The sequence below is a fragment of the Purpureocillium takamizusanense genome, chromosome 2 (genome assembly GCF_022605165.1).
Source record: "Purpureocillium takamizusanense chromosome 2, complete sequence".
NCBI lineage: Eukaryota > Fungi > Ascomycota > Sordariomycetes > Hypocreales > Ophiocordycipitaceae > Purpureocillium > Purpureocillium takamizusanense.
In genome coordinates, this window is record NC_063069.1 from 1,256,896 (window position 1) to 1,269,224 (window position 12,329).

The window sequence follows — 12,329 nt, forward strand, 5'->3', positions numbered from 1 at the left end:
ACCCGCCTTGCCGCCAGACTTAGACGAGACACGATAAGATAAGAGCCAAGTGTGCCATAGTCATGTGATTCGTCCCCAACCCAGGTGCAGCACACCCGGTGGGGCGCGCAGCCAGGGCCGCCAGGGTCGTTAGGGCTTGAAATTATTCCCCCACCAAAATTTCCATTCGAAGTTTGAACATCGCCAACTCCAGCACCTGCATCGTCTTCAAGCCGTCGTCGTTGCACAACACCGTCACAATGGTAAGTTGAGGCCTATCCAGGGGGGCTTGCACGCGCCTGCGGGCGTCTCGCGCACCCTTTTTTGGCAGAAATGTCAATCGCTCGTCGTTCGAGAGTCACCGCAAGTTGCTTCGGAATGGACGAGCAAGTCTGAAGCGCAAATTGCTGACTCGGGGAAACAATGGTAGCCTTTCCACAAGTTGGTTAAGAACAGCGCGTACTTCAGGTGAGCTTCCTCCTCCAATGCCTCGTTTGGATCGCCGCATCGGCGACGGGTTCGGATTCTAACGTATTTCTTCGCAGCCGCTACCAGACCAAGTACAAGCGGAGACAGCAGGGCAAGACCGACTACTACGCCCGCAAGCGCCTCATCACCCAGGCCAAGAACAAGTACAATGCGCCCAAGTACCGCCTGGTCGTTCGCTTCACGAACAAGGACATCATCATGCAGATCGTGAGCTCCGAGATCACCGGCGACAAGGTCTTCGCCTCTGCCTACGCCCACGAGCTCAAGGCCTACGGCATCACCCACGGCCTGACCAACTGGGCCGCCGCCTACGCCACCGGCCTGCTCATCGCCCGCCGCGTCCTGAGCAAGCTCGGCCTCGACAAGGACTTTGTCGGCGTCGAGGAGGCCGACGGTGAGTTCACCCTCACCGAGGCCGCCGAGACCGACGACGGCGAGCGCCGCCCCTTCAAGGCCTTCCTCGACGTTGGTCTTGCCCGCACCTCCACCGGTGCCCGTGTCTTCGGTGCCATGAAGGGCGCCTCTGACGGCGGCATCCTGGTTCCCCACTCGGAGAAGCGATTCCCTGGCTACGACATGGAGACCAAGGAGCTCGACGCCGAGACCCTCCGCAAGTACATCTACGGCGGCCACGTCGCCGAGTACATGGAGACTCTCGCCGACGACGATGAGGAGCGCTACCAGAGCCAGTTCCAGAAGTACATCGACGACGACATGGAGGCCGACGGTCTTGAGGACCTGTACACCGAGGCCCACCAGGCCATCCGCGAGGACCCCTGGAAGAAGGCCGAGAGCGACGCCCCCAAGAAGAGCAAGGATGAGTGGAAGGCCGAGTCCAAGAAGTACCGCTCCCAGAAGCTGTCCAAGGCCGAGAAGCAGGAGCGCGTCCAGAAGAAGATCAAGCAGCTCCTGGCCGACGAGTAAAAGTGTCTTCTTGCTGGGATGGGGTGCTATGTTTAATGCAACGGCTTGGGTTCGGAGTTCTGAGAATGGGCATGGTCTGCATTCGGATTCAAAATTAAATGAATTGACAAGAACCTTAAGCCGCCATGCGTCATAAATCGTGCTGTGCTGCTTAATGTCGTAGAACCGACGTCGTTTCATTGGACGCGTTCAGGATCAGCCAAAGTAATGCCAGCTTGGGCAGGGCGTGCGTCACGCGAGCGACGGCTATGTGAGCCAAAGTCGGGCTTTTGCTCCGGCACTCTCTGTGCGCTCCCCGCATCTACTACACACACCGCTGCCCGGCACAAGATCAACACGCCAAGGGGACGGGCGGGCGGCTTCCAGCGGGTGCGGAATTGTCGGAACCGGTTACGTATGGCTGGACACCGACACCGGCACGAAGCACCCATCGTCCGCCCTCTTTATTTAGGCTGTGTTATGTAGATGACTTTACGCGACCGTCTTGGTCCTCCATGCGACGGACAAGACTGTTTTCTTGAACCCACGTTACGGAAGTCGACTACTACAACTACGGCTCAGGCGACTCTGGCAACACTGTCGGCGATAGGAGACCAGATAGGATAATCAAATGACTGGGGCGCACTGAACCCCGGGGATTTACACACGAGATGCGCCGTTACTGTAGACGCGGCAACCTCCTCGTGCCTGACAAAACTTACAGCACGTCCTCCTCCCTCCCTCAGGCGGACCGGGCGCGGCTAAGGGGTTTCGGAAGTTTACGAGGGAAAAAAAGGTTCCGAGGTTTGTAAGCAGATGGACGGTGGTGGTCACGGCGGAAGGAGGAGACGAGCCAACGGGAGTGGTGGCGGGAAGGCGTCGGCGGCGGGAAAGCAGGCAGGAGAATGTTGGTGGTGGTGGTGGTGGTGGTGCTCCAACACAAACAAGATGAGCAGCGGACGGGCGGGACACGAGAGACTCGTTGCTGCTTGCTTACTGCTTGCTTGTTTGTCCAGCCACGGAGATTCAGTCCCTGTCGCCCAAAGGCCCTCCCCGTGGCTTTGCCATGTTCCGTAAGCAAAAGGGGTCGCCAACAAGGGCAGCAGCACACACGTTCCATGTCCAGCACGGACACTACTGGAGGAGAAGCAGAAACAGTCCTCGGTTGGCAAAAAGTTTATGCTAGGTAGGTAAGTACTAAGGCATCCGGGACAAACGCAGTGGAGGTTTACGAAGCAGGCAAGCAGGACCCCCCTGGTTGGTTTCATCATGATGTTGCTGTCAGCGTCGGGGTACCGTGCGCAGCAGCAGTAAGTAGCAAGCGTCAAAGCTTGACAAGGTAAATAAACACTGCTCCAGCACAGCAGATGAATCTAGGTACGCTGCCGCAGCCGTCGCTCGCAGAGAGGCGGAAGCGGGAGGCGGAAGTGGGCGCAAGCCTATTTGTTCTTTGAAGGGGAGGGGGGGAGAGAGCCGCTGGAGCCAATGGACGAGCGCGCCACTCGTCCGCTTTTACGGATAATCGACACACGTCCACTACTGCGTGCAATTATCTGGAGGGGGCATGAGGGAGGGGGGAGGGTTGTCAAGCGCTTCTTCCGGCGGCGGAGGAGTGAAAAAAGAGTGTGTGTGTGTGTGTGTGTGCCGTGACGTGTGTGTGTCGGAGCTCGTCGTCGCTCGCCCACTTATTATTCTGGACCAAAAGTGCGGGTGCGGGTGCGGGGAACCGCGACGGCTGTTCTGTTTCTTTCGTCTGTCTCTCATCGGTTTCCCGTTGGCTTAGTAGTAGTCCGATGGCCTGCCTGGGCAGTTTACAGAGAGAATGGCCCAACCCCATCTTCGTGATGGGCTGTCCGTCGTATTATCGCGCGCGCCTCTGCACGCTACACGCCGCGAGCACGTTCCTCGCCCTGGCGTGATATGATCCCAGGATACTTGATAATTTTCTTTCTTCCTTTATTGGGCGTAGCTTGCACAGTAATACCTACGCAAAAAATAGTGGGAAGATGACTACTACTTCCACTACCTGAGGCAAAACCACACGGAGCTTTCCGTGACCGGGGGGGAGGGAGAGAAATCGGTTCATCTACAAAGTACGGTGGAACGACAACACCGAACAATCAAAGTCGCAGGTCCCGCTGTGAGGCTGCTTGGCTTGACATGCTGTCCCTCATAACGAGCACAACATGTCTCGCCCCCGCGGCAGGTATGTAGTTGGGCGGTGACTGGGAAGGGGGGAAAGGGTGGAGGGGGGTCTGGAATCAGCATCAGCAGCAGCACCAAGTCAGGGTGGATGGGCGAAACGGTTCGAACGTGAACCCCATCAGCGCCGGCTCCAGGGCGTCGGAGGAGAGGGGCCCAACCGCAGGCGCGGTAGCTTGCTGGGTGGAGCGTCTGGTGCCAGAATGACGGAAGAGTTGGACCGGGGGGGGGGGGGGCCTCGAACTACCTTAGACGGCGTCCACTTCACCGGGGCTGCCGTGGACCTCCAGCGGTGGCGACTTGCCTGTCCGTGTAGGTACCTTATTATTTGTACTACGCAGCAGTAGGTCTGTCGAGCGCGCGCCTCAGGGCTGGGCTGGAGGTGCCCAGCTCAGGTGGCACTGCAGCTATAGTGGAAGGTCCCTTAGTAGGTAGTAGTACCATGCCGCCCTCCAATGGTTGGAAACATCCAGCGCGCTGATGGAATGTCCTGGAGTCGCCGCCGCGCTCATCGTCGTTGGGCGACATGACTGGCTGCCCGCTGACGTCTGCTGGTGCTAAATTAACCGTCAGCCGCCACCTACCGGTGTGGACGATTGGCGGCAGTGCAGTGCAGTGCAGTGCAGTGTCAGTGGTTGTGCCGCCCAACGAAACGTCCACGCAAGTGCGGAGTGGGTACAGAAAAGCTTGAGACGAGCAGCCAAGTTGGAGGGCATGCTCTCGTCGTCTCCATCCTATGCCTGAGGTAGAGTTTGTAGGCAAGATAAATTAGTAGGCTGCACTGGGACAGGCAACCTGGGAATTCAGCTGGCTGGCGGGCTGAGCTCCAGTTTTTTGCAGCAGCTGTAGTTGAGTTCCAGTAGATTACCGACCTACCCCGCCGACTCGCACCCGCACCGCACCGCCCCCTCCCTCACAGCGCCCGCCCGCTGATGCGATGATGGATGGATGGGGCACCACCTCAGTGGGCGGGCACCCCTACGGCGCAGGTCCCCTTCTACCTTGGGTACCATGTTTGGCCGCACTCGAAACGTAGGTTCTAGAGGTAGTGCCTACTTCCGGGACCTGGGCCGGGCGCTCCTGCCGCTTTCACCTAAACCATCGCCCCAGCCCATCCGTTCGGACCGTCAACCCATGAATCCCCCAGACCCTGGCGACCTTGTAATCCAGGTAGCCTTGCCCATCAACGTCCCGCGCGGCGACCTGAAGTGGCCATTCTAACCTTGCCCTGTTATTGCCTGCAAGCCAGCCCTGTCCTCTTTGAGGTGCATTTTTTTGCCTCTCCGCCGTCCGACCGACCCTGCCACCAACCCTGGTCTGTCCGACATCCAGCTGAGACCACCACCACCAAGTCCCTGGATCCTACCCTCGCCGCCTGCGCCCATAACTTACCTTACCTTCCATCCACCTCCCTCACTCTCCCCAACAACTCCCAAATCTGCCATCTCGACTCTGGCTTGATCCTTCCTCATGGCACCCGCCTGAGCAGCCACGCTCTGCGACCGCGCCGTCCATCGCGCCCGCATCTGCCGGTCCCGACCGTCACCGCACGTGCTGCGCGCCCGCCGGCCGCTTGCGCTGGGCTCCGGCGGCAACGTACCGCCCCGAGTCCGTCCGCATTTCTCAGCGTCAGCGACAAGCCTCTTGTGAAACCGCTGCCCCCTCACCGACGATCATGGAGCAGGTGCACGGCGTCGACGTTAGCTGGATGACGCACGGCTCCCCTAAAGGCAAGTTGAGCTGACTCCGTTGCGCGGCGTCGCCCGCCGCCTCCCCCAGACGCCGTGACAGCTTGGTGGGCGCTGGCGACGATGGGGGCGTTGGGGAGCCATCGCGGGCGGCGCCTCTGAGACAGGTTGAGGATTCGCGACTGACACGCGACGCAGACAAGTCAAACAAGTCGGCCTCGTCTCCGCCAAAGGCTCACGCCGCCGCACAGCCGCGAGCAATCCCGTCGGCGGCCGCGACGAATCCACGGAATCCGCAGGGCACAGTAGACGCTTCGAGCAATGGCGACAAGCCCAACGGCCAACCGGAGCCGAGTCCGTCCAACACCATTACATCCTCGCCAGGTGGTGGAATTGCGAGGCGGCTCTCCCGGTCCGGGTCGATAGAAAAGCAACCCGGCCCGAATGGCACGCCCCCTGGTTCAAGACGCAACTCGTGGTTCTCGAGCATTTCAGCCAAATTCTCCAGCTCCGCCAGCACGCCGCCCAGCATATCGCCGCAACATTATCATTCGCTCCACCACCTACAGATCAAGGAACAGCAGCAGAACCAGCAAGCGGATGGCACCGGCCCGCAGCAGCAGAGTCAAAGCCATCCGCCGCCCCAGTCTGCATCCACTCCCAGTGAACCGCCTCCGCCCAAGTTGCATCAAGCAAGGAACGCCGTCCTGCCGCATGCCGCCAAGCCTGATGGCAGTGGCCCCTATACGCCCGCTCCGCCAAAGTCTAGTCAGGCCGGCATACTGGGCGTGTTCCGGCGCCTCTCCTCGTCTGGCGGCAGCGGGCAGGCGGCAGCGAAGCTCGGCAACGGCCTCGTTGACCGCGTGACCCTCAATGTCGATCAGGATCGCCAGCGATGCCCAATCTCGGAGCTCAAGGACGCCAAACTGCGGCGAGTGTCTTTCTGCGTGGATGTAGAGATTGCGCCGATGCCGAAATACGCCGACGGAGATGTCGCACAACGGCCCGCCACGGACAAGACGCAGAAGAAGAAGTTCATTGACAAGGGCGAGGGTGAGGCATTGAAGAATCCCAAGGTCGTCGAGGCGCAAAAGGAAGCTGGCGACGCGCCCACGCCCGCGGCCGCGAAGCCTGTTTCTGTACCTGCGCCTGCGGAGCCATCTCCCCCTGTGCCAGCCGCGCCAAACGGCGTGCACGAAAATGGATCGTCGCCTCCCGACAAGGACACCACAAAAAAGAAGGAGAAGAAGAAAAAGAGCGAAGAGGAGCGCAAGGCTAGGAAAGAAAAGCGTCGCCGACTCGCCGAAGACAACGGTTCCGTTCCGATTGAACTTCACTTCGACAGCGACGATTCGTCCTCTGAGAACCCGAGCGGCGTCGGGACGCCCAAACCGCACACGATGACGACGACACATCCCACGACGAACCCGGCCAGGGTATATCGCCGGTGCTGCCAGCTGCGGGAAACCCCGATTCTTAAGAAGATTACCGAGCAACTCTCCGATGGCGCGAATTCGTCGCCTGCAACAGGTGTGGTGAACAAGCTGGACCTGACAGACTATTGGCTCCAGCTACCGGACCTGATAACCCTGGGCGACTACCTTGCCGTGGTCCCCGTCCGAGAAATCATCCTGGAGAATTGCGGCCTGAGCGATGAGGGCCTTCGTGTCATCCTCGCAGGCCTGTTGGCCGCGAAGCAGCTTCCCACCTCGCGGCGTAAGAAGCCGACATATGAGCAGGAGGCGCACGCTGGTGTCGTGGAGCGAGTGGTGCTCAAGAACAACAAACTTGGGCCGGACGGGTGGAAACACATTTCTCTATTTCTCTACATGAGCCGATCGCTCAAGTACCTCGACCTCTCTCACATCCCTTTCCCGAAGCAGTCGCCGGCGTGCTCCAACGGCACACTCCCAGACGGTCGACAGATCCCTCGAGGCATCGCCGATGTCTTCTCCAAGGCCCTTGCCGAGCGACTGGGGGGCTCCACGCTGGAAATGCTCAACATTGGTGAGACGGAGCCTAGCATTGACCAGCTTCGCGCCATCATCGAGGGTGTCACCAAGTGTGGCATACGCAGACTCGGCCTGGCACACAACTCGATGGATGCGGAGGGCGTCGAGGTGGTGGCCAAGTATCTCTCGGCCGGTATCTGCGAGGGCCTCGACCTGGGCGGCAACGACATCAGGGATCATATGGAAACGCTTGCCGGCGCCTTGAAGGACAAAGACCCCTTGTGGGCGCTGAGTTTGGCAGGATGCAACCTGACCCCCTCGTCACTTTGCAAGATTATTCCCTCGCTCGTCAGGCTTGACTGCTTCAGATTCATCGACCTGTCGCATAACCATGACCTGTTCCAATCCACGCCCAGCGCCGTTGGCTTGCTTCGAAGGTCTGTACTTCCCTGTGACACTGGCTTGTTTTTTCTTCTTCTGCGTCGTACTGACTCACTGGTTCGCAGGTATCTGCCCAAGATGGAGAGCCTCAAGCGCATCCACCTGGAAGATGTCAACATGACGTCTGAGCAGGCGATTGCATTGGTGGAGGTGTTGCCCGAGGTCCGGACTCTGGCTCACATCAACCTGCTGGGCAACGAGGAGCTCGGAAAGCTCGCAGACGCGACGACCGAGGAGGCGCAGGAGGAGGCGTGCGCCTTGTACGCCTCGCTGCTGGCGGCGACGAGGGTCTCACGGACCCTAATGTGCGTGGACATTGAAGTGCCGAGCGATAAGGCCGGCGACATCGTCAAGGCCATGGCCAAGCAGGTCGTTGCTTACTGTCTGCGAAACATGGAGCGGATTCCCGACGCGGAGATCAACAGCGCAGTGGCGTCGGCCATGGCAGCAGACACTCGCAGCGACGGCGACGGCAGGGACCCGCCGTATCCCGATGTCCTCGCCCATCTTGTCGGACACGACGTCATGGATCAGGACCTGTCCGAGGACAACGAATCGGCGCCGGACGAAGACTACGTCATTGGGGGCACGGGTGTGGTCAAGGCGCTGACGTGCTGCCTCAAGAACCATGGAGACGATTCGGGCAGGCCGTCTGGCGAGTTTGTGCGGGACGCGGAGAGCGGCGACGTGACGACACGGCCCGGGTTGGCGACGGGGGGCAAGGCGAAGGACATGTCGAAGCATCTGCTGGCGGGTGCACGCAAGATCCGCATCCGCCTGCAGCCGGCGCTCAACAAGGCCAAGTCGATGCCAGGCGACGAGCAGACGCTGCGCAAGCTCATGTTCCTGGACAATACACTGCAGGGAATCATCAGGAGATTCGAAGACGAGTATCCGGACACGAGAGAGGCAGCAAAGCCGACGGCAGAGGCGACGCCAAAGAGGACGCCGAGCGAGGAGCTGTCGACTGCGCCGACGGGCGACGACTCGGCTGTGGCCGTGTCGGACGGGGAAGACGGGGAAGACGAGTCGGAGATTCACCCGCCCAAATCGCTGTCACGGTCCAACTCGATGGCCAAGGTGCTCGCGGAAGAGGAGGGGCGGGTGCTCCGGGCAGGCCATCGGTTCAGGTCAGGGCTCGTGCTGCGCCAGGAGCAGATAGACCTTCTGAGCACCATCGACGGCATCTCGGAGGACCCCAAGCACGCGAGGATGCTCGAGGGTCTGGCCGAGGACATTGGCGGCGAGCTGCTGGAAAAGGTCAAGGAGAAGGGAGCGGTGCGGGCCTTCAAGGAGGACAAGGACGTGCTGTTCCGAAGCATGCGGGATAGCGACCCGACGCATTGGGAGCTCTTCCTGGAGTCACAACAGAAGGCGCGGGCCAACATCAAGTTGGCGTCGAACGAGAAGAACGGGGAGGTGATTCCGCCGGCGGACGAGAGCGCCATTGCGGACTAGGCGGGGGCGGCCCGACGACGAGGGCATAATGGAGGACGCATTGCGTGTGGAGATTTGTGTGTACGGCTACCGTATGAGTAAGAGGAGTTGGGAGCGTCATGATATCCTGGTGCCTGGCGCAGGCCTCGGGGTGCTTTGCTTTGCTCTTTTGGGTACGAGGGATCACGAGCGGGTGGGCAAGCATAGCTACGGACGGCACTCGCCTTCTATCTTTGATATATTCTTTCGTTTCTGTTTGCTTTGGCGGCACGCATTCATGGCTGCGGGCTGGTTTATTGGGGTTCGTGTGGCCTCGACCATGATGGCAGGGCGTGTTTGGCGTGTTGGATGGGAGGTCCTGGGATCACGGACTGAGTGGGCAAGCTCCCAGGGCGGCGTCTGGTATTGAGCTGGTCTTGCATGGACAGAGTTGTTCTTGTGCGCATGCGTCTGGGCAAAGGGCGCTCAGATGAGAGCGATAGGGCAAGGTGGCGTCTGTCGGCGCCGGCGAATTTCACTGCTCTGCACTGCACTGCACTGCAATGCACGTATGCTTTACTTGTTCTTCCTTGTTGTTCATGCTGTGCGTGGTGATGACCTGCAGATATCCATGGATGTGTACATGCTAAAGTTACACGACACTCACGCACGCAAGTACTAACTTATATTTGCAGGTAATCACTTACATGTAGCTTTACCGAATCTCGCACCCGCCTGTCGCGGCCTGGATGTGGAACGAATGCTGATGGATGTATAAATGGGATGATTCGCGCTTGGAATACTAATCGCGATGCGCGTTTACAGCATGTGGACACACGCCTTTTCAGGCAGTCCGGCAACAAGGGGTCTCGAACCGGACATATTCTACTGCACACAATATATATGTGAGTGTGATGACACCATTGCCGAGCGGGCTTGCGCCAGCGGCTATTATGTGCGTGCGTGCGTGCGTGCGTGCGGGTCTGGCTTATCAGGTCCCTCACCTTCTCTGGCGCTGTCGTAGTTCAGCACGTAGTGGTGGTACAAACGTAGTAGGTACTTCGTAGGTTCCATCATCAACGGACGATGCGGCGAGCGGGCTGCATCATCAGATGAGGTTGGGCATTGATGAGAAAAGAAAACGAGCGTCAGCAAGAATAAGCCCCGCATGATTGGTCGCTCCAGTCTCTCTGATGGTGGGCTTTCTTCTGGCATGACCCCGGCCGGCCCCCCTCCCCCCGCCTGTCTCAAGTTGTAAGTTGTTTTGACGGGACGGCGTGACTGTGACGGACGGTGGATTTGCGGGGAACGGGGCGCGGGGCGGGGCCTTTGACAGGAGCAGCAGCAGCAGCGCTAGCGGCAGGGCAAGCCGCGTGTCCGCTGAGGCGTTAAATTAGGGGTCTCTGATGAGTCAAAGCATTCATCGCCTCGGCCAGAATGGCACAGCCAGCCAGCCCACTGACTACCTATCTATTCTGGTGGCGACGTGATGGGCATGGCCATGAGCATGCAGGGGCATTTTTCACGGGTAGGTACAGTACTATACAGTATACCTTTGGGTGTAGTAAATGGATCGATGGAATCCCGCAAGGAGGAAAATCGACCGAACCCCGCCCAACAGACATGGCAAGGTAGGTAAGGTACAGTGTAGGTAATAGGTGGTGGGCAGTCGAATCGAGGGCGGCATCACTTTTTGCCCGGGAGCACACGGCGCAAGAAAGTTTGCTACATGCAGCGAGATTCGTCCATTCGAGCCGCCGGCCGCCGGTCAGGCAAGCAGGCAGGCACACCGAGCATCACTGCCAGCTTGGCGCAGCAACAGCGGCAGTGGCATGGCAGCGGTTCCCCTCATTCAGGCCTTTTAATCGCGGGAAGCACAGTGGGCCGTGGCTGGTGTGGTGGTGGAAGGTGGAGGAGTGCGTGGTGGTGGTCATGCGATGTCCATGGCCCATCGTCGGATCGGATGGAGCACAAGCCGGCGGCGGGGCGGGCCCCAAACGCGCAGGCCGAGCTGGGCCAGGCACAGACAGCACAGCACAGCACAGCACAGCACGGTGGCGAAGTTGTTGTTGTTGGGCCTGATGAGCCGGGCCATAGTAGGAGGCATGTACGAGCCCACGTTACTGTACATTAGGAGGCTTTACGAACAGAACGCAGGTCCTTTAGTAGCTGAGGGGGTCAAGTTAGCGTTCCCTCCCCGTACTGTACTTGTACTGTACAGTACCTAAACCCTGGCGAACGAATGAACAAACCCCCAAAAAAAAAACGTCATGTGTCCTCGCGCCACATCACATCACCACGCGGGCCGGTGGAGGAGAGCCGAAGCGAGGATGGGATGGATGGGATGGATGGGATGGATGGGATGGGATGGGATGGGGGATGGCGGCACACCGGGCGGCCGATCCGACCCGGGCAGGGCAGGGCAGGGCAGGGCAGGGCAGCACGGGCAGAGAGCAGGGGGTAGCCATGCCGTACCAAGTACGTACGTACCAGCAACACCCGATGGAACCAAGCACTGTTATTAGCCTCTCTCCAACAACCTCCTGTGTGAACGGCATCACTGCCCGCCACTTGTTCGTATGTACGTAGTTTCGTCCACTACTAGGTACCGTGTCAGGCAGGTAGGCAGGCAGGCAGGCCAAGCTTCAAAAAGGGAGCATGCGCCACCACCACCACCACCACCACCTTCACTTCACATCTTCCGGCCCATCTCCCTTCCTCCCCTCACTCTCCCCCCCCCCCCCTCTTTGGACCCCTTGTTTCATCTCGTGTGACACGCGCGGGAGTGTTTCGCAGCATATATTTCCCTTCTCTCTTTCTTTTTACGCACCACCCCTTGACGCGCGCGCGCGACTTACACGGACAAGCGACCCCACCAACTGCCTCCACTGCCTGTTGCAGGTGCTTTCCGCCCGCCCGCCCGCCCGCCCGCCGTCTCTGCTGCTGGCCCAGGCGGCCAAGGGAAATCCGGTCCCGTCATCACAGCGCCGCCAAACGACCACTACCTGCCCCGGGCAAGCTACGTGCGGGCGTTAGCGCGCAACCCAGTGGAGGGGTGTCTGGGCGACCGACCATTTTTATCATACCACCCGCCGTCCTTTATCGAACCACACATACGTGCCCTACGCCGCATCCTCCCAACGACGACGACAACCCCACCCCCTTCATCCCATCCCGTTCCCATTTACCCCATCGCTGCCTACCTTATAATTATTCACTACCACTCCTTCTTACCCATTCGCCATACCTTATACTTCGT

General features: G+C 59.7%; 2 protein-coding genes across 2 annotated transcripts; both read left to right on the forward strand.

Annotated features, from left to right (window-relative positions):
• The first annotated feature begins 171 nt into the window (after nucleotides 1-171).
• On the forward strand, nucleotides 172-1,518 carry RPL5 (60S ribosomal protein L5). The gene is made up of 3 exons (XM_047983204.1): nucleotides 172-242; nucleotides 410-447; nucleotides 525-1,518. Exons 1-3 carry the CDS (start codon nucleotides 240-242, stop codon nucleotides 1,390-1,392), a joined length of 909 nt encoding a protein of 302 aa, XP_047839174.1. The 5' UTR covers nucleotides 172-239; the 3' UTR covers nucleotides 1,393-1,518.
• A 3,167-nt stretch (nucleotides 1,519-4,685) lies between these two features.
• MHP1 (Microtubules assembly and stabilization protein) lies at nucleotides 4,686-9,644 on the forward strand. Its single transcript, XM_047983205.1, has 3 exons — nucleotides 4,686-5,303; nucleotides 5,460-7,650; nucleotides 7,720-9,644. The coding sequence occupies exons 1-3, from the start codon at nucleotides 5,249-5,251 to the stop codon at nucleotides 9,110-9,112; spliced, it is 3,639 nt and encodes a 1,212-aa protein (XP_047839175.1). The 5' UTR covers nucleotides 4,686-5,248; the 3' UTR covers nucleotides 9,113-9,644.
• The last annotated feature ends 2,685 nt before the right edge of the window (nucleotides 9,645-12,329 follow it).